This window comes from Mus pahari, unplaced genomic scaffold (assembly GCF_900095145.1).
Source record: "Mus pahari unplaced genomic scaffold, PAHARI_EIJ_v1.1 scaffold_9860_1, whole genome shotgun sequence".
Lineage (NCBI taxonomy): Eukaryota > Metazoa > Chordata > Mammalia > Rodentia > Muridae > Mus > Mus pahari.
In genome coordinates this window covers 22073-31689 of record NW_018393805.1, presented here as the reverse complement: position 1 = coordinate 31689, position 9617 = coordinate 22073, and the positions used below count along the sequence as shown (strand labels likewise).

Below are 9617 nucleotides of genomic sequence, written 5' to 3'. Positions count from 1 at the left end.
AGAAGAAGAAGAAGAAGAAGAAGAAGAAGAAGAAGAAGAAGAAGAAGAAGAAGAAGAAGAAGAAGAAGAAGAAGAAGAAGAAGAAGAAGAAGCTGGATTGGTAGGTAGATGGAGAGAAGAAATACTATAATAAAAATATATTGTATGAAAAAATAATAAAATAAACCAACTCTTCTCTCTCCAGAGACCAGTAATTGCTTTTATATCCCCGGGGAGAGTGGAGCCTCCTAAGTCCCCCCCCTTACACATATGTAACTGAATATTACAGGGCTCAATGTAGCTATTACTGTTTTTTACAGTTGACCACAATTGCTATACGTTCAGGGGGCATTGATTGGCATGCCCAGCAGACACCAATGTCTATAACACCTTTCCGCTTCAATACTGTAAGTTTGTGACTCCTAGTAATGTCAGAAACTATATCTATAAAGTGTCACTAAATGACTGCTCTCTTTTACAATATCTTCAACTTCTTTAAAGACTTGACGCTTTTTGTCGTATCAGTCTTTCATTTTCTTTTCTTTCTTTCTTTGTTTTTTTGTCTTTCCTTTTCTTGATGTGGGCTAGCTCAAGATATTTGATATTCTTGTGGCTATTGTGACAGGTGAAGTCGAAACAGGAGAATGTCGATGAGTTTGCATCTAGCTTGGGATACAGAGTGGAGCCTTGTCCTCGTAAAAAAACAGAAAACATTCACACAGGAAGATATATGGTATTTTTATTTCTGGTCTTTAGATTTTATATGTAGAGAAGTTTTTAATTGTGTGCTTTGTAATTTTCTTGTTATGGTTGTATCCACCATTTTAGGACCAACTTCAAAGGCCTATGATCAAACAAGGAAAGATCAATAACATTGAAACTTCAGTACAGTTGAGAAACATTTCTTAACTAGCTTGTTTTGATAATGATGATATTCTGCACTTACGTAAAAATATCTTCAGTACTCTATTTGAATGGGAAATTTTTTTCTCCATGGAAACTCATTTCCCTTAGTAAAGTTACAGTGAATTATCCTTTATTCTTCAAGTCTCAGTCAACTCAGGCAAACTTTTGTAAACTTCTTTTTATTCTCCATTCCCTTTCTGATGTTAAGACCTCCACGGATGGTCCATGTCTTTGTCTAGCATGATACTAACTTAAAAAAAGTAGGACTGGCAGCTATTGGTATGTAAATAGGTAGATCTCCATGGACCAAGAAACTTGACTCAATAGATGGGCAATAAAAATGGATTGGTTATTCAGTCTTAGGTCCATTCTGTGAGACAGCAGATTTCTCTCTTAGTATTTCCCAGATATTAACAAGCTCAAAGTCATTCAAACGTAAGTCATTATGAAGCCATAAACACTCAGATGTATTTACTGAGTTTCAAGAATATCATTAATAGCTTTATGATTCTTTTGTGTATATTGTAAATTGTTTTGGGTAAAAAGTAGTTTGAACACTTTCAGTAATGCGATGATTTCCACTGCATATTTGTAAGAACTGTACCTGTGTCACTGGGTATTCTAATGAGATACAGAGAAGAAAGACACAGGATGTAATTTACAAATGGACATGTTCAACTCTCCTTTTTCAGTTCTTACACTTGTTAATAATTTACATTAATGTTTAGTCGTATTTGTAGTCTCTATATATACATATTAACAAGTGTGTTTTATAAGATAGGTAATCGCTTTAATAATAAGAATATTTATAACCACCAGCACAACAGAGCTAATAAGGAGTCAGGTATGTGGTATTTCATAGTTGGAATCATTTGTAGCCTCCTTCCTTTCACTCTCTTTCCCACCTTGCTCTCTACTCCTCTCCCCTTCTCCTTTGTTTTCTGTATGGTGTTTGGAATGAACCCAGGATTGTAGACATGATAGGCAAGGTTTTTGCCACTGAGCTGCATTCCAGCTTTTTAATTATCTTAAGAATTTCTCATTCATGAAAGTTGGGGATGGAGAGTGATGGTTCAGAGATTAATGGTACTCTCTGCTATTCCAGAGGTCCTGGGTTTGATCAGTAACATCAACATAGCAACTAACAACTATCAGTATCTCCAGTTTCAGAGGATTGCATACACTTTTCTGACTTACATGGGCATTAGTCATGCTTGTAGTGCATGATATGGACGTAGAAATATACATATAAACATAAAATAACAATAAACAAATCACAGAAATTTAAAACAGAATTCATTCCAGTTTCCTCTTTATGTGTGCAAAGCTGTTTTTATCTCTTTCAACAAACTGCATTGGTTACTCATTACAAGGACATCTAGGATAAGGCCAAGCATTTATTTGCTGTCCTGTGAAAGAAACCAGAACAGTATCTTGTCAGTTGGAGGACTGAGAAGCCATGGATTCTAAGCAGCAGACAGTGCGACTAAATGATGGTCACTTCATCCCTATACTAGGGTTTGGTACCTATGCATCTCAAGAGGTAATGATAGCAATTGGGGTTGAGAGTTGAAACAAAGAGAGCTTGGGTAGGTGGGTTGATATGGCATGCACAGTCATTGAATTCTGATGTGATTCTTCAGGGCTAACCTAATTCTTTGTTTTAGCAGTCTAGAGTTATTTCTTGTGCAAGGAAAAGTCAGATGACATTCATCATCAGGGACTTATCTAAGAGCCTATTCCCAAATTACTGTGAGCACTAGTTTTCCCTTTCATTTCTCTCCATCCCAATTAGGCAGAAAAAATGAAATCAAACCAAGAGCACTGCCTGATCAACACTGATACTGAGTATATTTTTAAAAGGTGCTTTACCTGCTTTAAAACTGTGCGGTTCTTGTTCACGTGGTCGGTAGTTTTATATCACCTTGATGCAACTAAAGTCATTTGGGAGGAGGATATGCCAATTAAGAAAATACCTCCATAAGATCAGGCTGTAGGGAATTTTCTGAATTAGTGATTGCTGTTGGAGATCCCAGTCCATTATAGGCGATACCATCACTGAGTACCATAAGAAAGGATACCTAGCAAGCCAAAAAAGAGGAAACTGTTAAGCATCACCCCTCCATTGCCTTTGCAATAGCTCCCTCCTCCAACAGGAGTTTCTTGAGTTTCTGCTTTGATTTCCTTGAGTGATGGAGTGTGACATGAGCATTGTAAGATTAAATTAACCCTTTTCTCTATGAGTATATTTTGGTCATAGTGTTTTATCACAGGAATAGAAACTCAAAGACAATGAACCCTGGAGAAACATACTCCCCTTTTTTTCCTAAATTGCCTTCGATTTTATATAAAATAAACTTCCTTATGTGCTTACTACATTACCATTTCATTTTTATCCTTTAATGTGGTTCTGTATTTTTAATTAAAATCTATCCAACTTGACAAAAAAAACCCAGTAATTTTATTCCAATCACAATTCCTACAAAATAAGAAATTGAAGCTTAACAAAGGGCATGTATGATATTCTTAATTTCCTAGATATAGATCTCTTCTTTTGAATATACATCTTGCTAAAAGTTTTAATATTTGTTATGCAGTCAAAATGGCATTGCAAAAAACTTTATACTATACCACTGTCTCCTCAAGTTCTTTTTGACAAACAACATTTGATGATCCCTAGGCATCTTCTAATTTCATAATGTTATACTTTTATGATATTGTTGACATCTTCTTATTTCATAACAGAAGGATGGAAGTTTTCTATGAACTGCCGTGCAAAATGTAGGGCTCATGTGTACATGCTTTTATCTAGGATACAGTAAGCCAGGGGTAGTTGTGTAAGAATGAATAAATGAACATCCTAGAAATGTAGACTGTAAAATATTTCTATTTAAACAGCTGCATTTTTGCAAATTCAGTGTTAGAGACTTTGATATAATCTCTGCAACTTCCCTGAAGGAAGGCTCATGGATGATTCTACAGTGTTTCTTGTTTATGTGGTATTGTGTCACTTTTTCCTGTACAAACTTCATGGCTTCATTTACCTAGGCTTCTTCTAGCAAGTATCAGCTCCTGGAGTACAAGTGGGAATGCCCAATGCCACTGACTAATCTATAATTGATTGGACTGGGTGCCTTACTCTTGTGACACCATAGCAAAAGTCCAGACAAACTTGGTTGCATTCTTCATTGCAAATGAACACCTCAATGAAGACATGGGGAGACTTGATGCTGAAGAAGATGTTTCTTTTGTTCTTGTGCCCTAAGTATGCTAAGCCGTATCTATTTCTAAATTCTGCTTTTGGTTGCTTTTTTAGGTACCTAAGAGTAAGGCTACAGAAGCCACCAAAATAGCTATAGATGCTGGTTTCCGCCATATTGATTCTGCTTTTATGTATAAAAATGAAAAGGAGGTAGGACTAGCCATCCGAAGCAAGATAGCAGACGGCACTGTGAAGAGGGAAGATATATTTTACACATCAAAGGTATTGAGAATATAGTATGCAAGTGAATGATGCATTGAAATAATCTTTGTATGATTAGGTCAGTGAATGTTGGTGAACTAAAACATAGACAAAGTTGTGAGCTTCAGTTTTCTCATCTTTAAATTCATCAACAGAATGTTAACTACCTTCTTATCTGAGTATCAGTTCACCAGTATATGATTTAGAATGGGCAAGAAAACTGGCTTTTTTAACTTCCTGAATAACTACACAAAATTTTCATTGCTCTGAAAACTATTTGTCTCTTTCATCAATAAGATACAATATTAAAAGAAAGCACTTTCTGTGTTAAAGAAGATATAAGTAACTAATTCTCCTTCTATATCTAGAGAGTAATTGGATATTAAATATATTTTCCATTCAGACATATAAATGAGACATGGATTCTTCCAATTTTAATTGACTAATACATTAGATTATTATTTTCTTCAGTAAAAAATGTTTTTATAATTAGAGCAAAAGTACTAGAAAAAGTAAGAAGTATATAAAAGTACACTGTTAAGTCACTAGCAGTTATAGTCATTATTTATTATTATGTACTATATGTAATTATGAATATCATACTTTTCTGGGACTGCTACCAACACCACAGAGCACTGACCAATGTATGTGTTATAATGGCTATGAATTTGTTGTGTGTAATTTTAAAATGCATGCTTGCTTCTTGCTCAGTGCTGGCAATGGCCATGTTACACAACCCCCACAGTGTCTTTGCCAAACCACTAACGACTGCCTCATGGCTGGGTTGTGTCATTTCTCCTGCCCACCTGAGTCAACTCAGATGGAAAACACCAGACAGCCTCAGTACTTTAAAACCAGCCAGATAACACAACTGCTGGGCTAAGAATTTCCTATACTAATATAACAGTAGACTTTTCCATCCTCTTATTTTAGAGTTTCTTTCCTACGTAATTTTCTATAAACTAAAATTACCTATGTTTGTCATTTTCAAATTTTTGTAATTACAGAAAGGCATGATTTCAATGTGAAAGGTCACACCATGTCAATATTTTAATTTTTTCTTAAATAACCTTAATGACGACACTGTTTATTACACCTTTATTTTTTTTTAAAGAGGAAATTGAACTATAGAGACTGGAAATATCAACATCTCAGTATTAGCCTAAATAATATTTTACAATCCTCCTAAATGCATGTTGTCTGACTAGTATTATTATAAGTTATCTTTCTTCCCCCATGTGTGCTTTAAAAAATATATTTATTGTAAGTTTATTAGTGTCTTGACTGCAAGGGTGTATGTGTACCATGAGTTAGCCTGCAGAGACCAGAAGGGGGCATCAGATCCCCGATGAGCATCAGACAACTCTAACTAGAATGAAAGGATATTGTGAGCTACCAGTGGATGCTGAGAACTAAATCCAGGTTGTCTACAAGAGGAGCAAGTGTGCTCTTGCTAACACTTCTCGCCAGCCCTCCATGGGTTATTCTGAGTTTGCATATTTTTGTTAGGCTTCTGTTTATATAGACAGAGCAGCATTGCTTTCTGTTCAGGTAGAGGTTAGAGATGCTTGAAAGCACACATGAAAATTAATCATTTTATCACCAGCCATTTTACTAAAAAGTTCAGGGACTCAAAATTAACCCAAACTAACCATACAGAGAGAGCAAATGCAGACCGCACAGTTTTTCTACTGGCAACATACTCTGTCATTTTACAAGGATTTCAAATGGCTATTTAGACCTAGAAGAGCACAAAAGTTTATGATCTGAGAACAATTGCTTCTTTATTGTTGCTTTTCTATAACATGCCTGACCCATAGTATTATTGGGCAGCTTGGAACATCCCTAAGACATTTACACAAGGATTATTTACATTAAAAATAGTAGTTAAGGGTGAGGTGACCATTCATATATGCTAACCAATCATAATGTATATGCAGAAACAGTTATAGTGTATTAGATGCTTAAAGTCTTTTATAAATTCAGTGGAATAAAAGTTTGAGGATAAATTATCATAACTTGAAAGCTTTGTGGCTTGTTCAGTTGAAAAACAAATTCAAGAAGAAGACAAATATTATCTCCCATGATTGTCAATGTGACACCAGTGTCTGTGTTAGGTAAAGTAACTGAGCAAACTCTGGAAATTCAATAACTCAAAGTCAGATCCATTCGTCAACATTTTCAGGTTTGGTGTACTTTTCATCGTCCAGAACTGGTGCGGGTCTGCTTGGAACAGTCATTGAAGCAACTCCAGTTGGACTATGTGGACCTGTACCTCATTCATTTCCCAATGGCCATGAAGGTATGCAGTGTGGATCACCAACAAACTTCAGCTCTAATTCATAAGTTTTCTGGTTGGTTGAATTCTATAAAGTTTAAAAACATAGTTCAGTTAATTTTAGAAAACCTTCCAAATGTTTTATGCAAGGAGTTGATACGATTGTGTAACTGAAGAATCTAAGTCATTAATAGTTTAGCATTCCAAGTAGTTTTTAAAATGTCTCTTTTTTTCAATTGCTGTATTACTATAAAATTGCCAAGGTTTTTAAAAAGTGGTTTTTATTTTATTTTATGTGTGTGTTTTGTGTGCATGTATATCTTCTACCTAGTACACAATGAATCCAAAAGATGGTATTAACTGACCTGGGCTGAGTTACAAACAGTTGTGAAATGCCTTGTGGGTGGTAGAAATTGAACCTATATCCTCTGGAAGAGCAGCAAATGCTCTTAATCATTGAAAATCTAACTCTGTATTTGCTTAGTTTTTATTCCAGCAATTTCCATCGGTGAGAAATTTAGATTGGAAGTAGTTTTAAGTTCTAGTTCTTTGATATCTGTTGGATTCCCTGCATTTTACATCATCAAGGAATTTTTAAGTATACCACTCTACTTCTGGAGAGATGGCTCAGTGTTTAAGAGTACTTGGTCATATCAAGGAACTTAGCTCAGTTTCCAGCTCCCACTTCAGGTAGTTCATAATTGCATATAAGTTCAGCTCCAAGGGACCTCACTACTTGCTACTCTATCAGCACCTTCACAGTTCTCATACATCCATATGAATACACACACACACACACACACACACACACACATACACACACACACACACACACACACAGAGAGAGAGAGAGAGAGAGAGAGAGAGAGAGAGAGAGAGAGAGAGAGAAAACAAACAAACACAGAAATAATACAACAATAACAAAAAAACTCAACAACCCTGTCTTCTCATCTTTTGTTCATTTGCCAGACTTGAAGCACCCATAAGCATGAGGAAGACTGGTTGTTTACTGTGGGTCAATAGTGGAATTTATTGTTGGTGGAAATCACTGCCACGATCTTGCCAAATTTCTAAGTGAAGGTGGCATTGAACATAAACATAAGTCAAGCAAGAAAGTATAAGTACCCAGAAATAACTTCTTTATTCAAATAAAATTATGTTAAAAAGAAAGGGGTAGGGGAGCAAGGGCGGGGGGAGAGTATAGGGAACTTTCAGGATAGCATTTGAAATGTAAATAAAGAAAATATCTAATTAAAAAAAGAAAGAACTGTGATTCTCAAGAACATTCTTTACATCTCTATATTCAGAGTATATAACAAGTGTTTCATAAAAAATGATCACCCACCTGCTAGAAGTTCTAGTCATAGCCCTCTCTTTAGACTTGCTTTATTATTGTGGGTAAATGCATTTCTTGAGAGATTACATGACATTTGTCTCTATTTTAGTCAGAAGAAAATTATTTTCCACAGGATGAGAATGGAAAATTCATATATGATGCAGTGGATATCTGTGACACCTGGGAAGTGAGTACTGGGGTTAAAAAGCACAGCCGGAAATACAGCGAGGGAGTGGAGAGTCAGAGCAGTGAGAGTGAGGTGTGCATGCTGTTATTAAAACCAATACTCTTTTTGAGGGCTAGTTTATTTTAGATGTGGGGACCATGTGACAGAAATGAAGGGGAGGCTTGCCTAAAATGATGATAAAGAATCTAATTGATTAGGGATCGCTCATGGTCATCTTAATAATTGATAGTATCGTTTTCCTTACAGTTTTATTTTTAATGAAAAATTATGCCAAGAGGTTTACTTTTTATTTCTTTACAGTATTCTTTCTAACAATTTGATTTTTCATTTAATAATTTAATTATTTTTATGTGCAGTGTGATCTGTCCTTATGCCTCTATGGGGTACAACTGCATGGCGATGTTAGATCCCATGGAACTGCAGTTATAGACAATTGTAAGCCACTGTGTAGGTTCTGGGAATTGAACCTGGGTCCTCTGGAAGATGAGCCAGTGGTCTTTGCCACCCACCCATCTCTTCAGCTCTGTTTTTCATTTAAACTAGTTTATATTTTGGCATATTTTCCTCTCTAGGCCATGGAGAAATGCAAGGATGCAGGATTGGCCAAGTCCATTGGGGTGTCCAACTTTAACCGCAGGCAGCTAGAGAAGATCCTGAACAAGCCAGGGCTCAAGTACAAGCCTGTTTGCAACCAGGTGGGGTTCAACATGCTCCTGTCTTTCCTTTTGATTCCTTTCTTCCTCTGCAGTGACAGATGCCAACTGGGGGGGAAAATAACACTAGAAAGTGTGAATCTTTGAGATGATACATTCCTCACCATCTTTGAATTTTTCTGGTTTCTGCCATCAGAAGCACATTTATTGTGTCAATGACTTGTCTCCAGAATTATTATTAGCAACATTAAGGGAAATAGTCAAGTTTCTTTATTGCAAACTGTGACCTAAATCATACATATATTTGGAATATGTTTCATGTTCAATTCTCATGTCATATTTGAGACTCCATCAATGATTTTGCCTGAGTTAGTCAATCTCTTTGGCTTGGAAATCATTTCATTTTTTAGTACTTTGTTGACATGTCTTACCTGAGACATCCTTTGAAAATTTTAATCTGGTAAAATTATTTCTGCAAGACAGAGTAAACATTAAAATTTTCATAATTGTTTTTTGAGAAAGAAAGCTACTCTAGTGATTACTACTGACTTGACTATCAGTACTCTTTACGTGTGTTTATTTCTTATTTCTTCCATGTTATTTCTTCCTTAGAAATCCTCCCATATACCATTTTTCCTCATTCAAAATCAATTTGTAAAATTTTTGATTAATTGCTGTTATATACACACATGTATGTATGTTTGTACATAAATATATACCTATATATAAATCCATGAATACAGCCTTCTCAGTCTGTGTGTATATATATATATATATATATATATATATATATATATATATAGTATTTCTTCTAT

The 9617-nt window shown here is 35.4% G+C and overlaps 1 protein-coding gene across 2 annotated transcripts in view; it reads left to right on the top strand.

Annotated features, from left to right (window-relative positions):
- The first annotated feature begins 2296 nt into the window (after positions 1-2296).
- Positions 2297-9617, top strand: part of LOC110315750 (estradiol 17 beta-dehydrogenase 5) — a 17155-nt gene continuing 9834 nt past the window's right edge. Inside the window, exons 1-5 of one of the 2 annotated variants that reach the window (XM_021189729.1) lie at positions 2297-2428; positions 4202-4369; positions 6534-6650; positions 8072-8149; positions 8722-8844. In XM_021189729.1, the coding sequence (XP_021045388.1) occupies positions 2345-2428; positions 4202-4369; positions 6534-6650; positions 8072-8149; positions 8722-8844 (570 nt within the window). In that variant the 5' untranslated portion in view covers positions 2297-2344. The remainder of the gene's footprint in view (positions 2429-4201; positions 4370-6533; positions 6651-8071; positions 8150-8721; positions 8845-9617) is intronic. The other variant, XM_029534772.1, reaches the window with a different exon arrangement.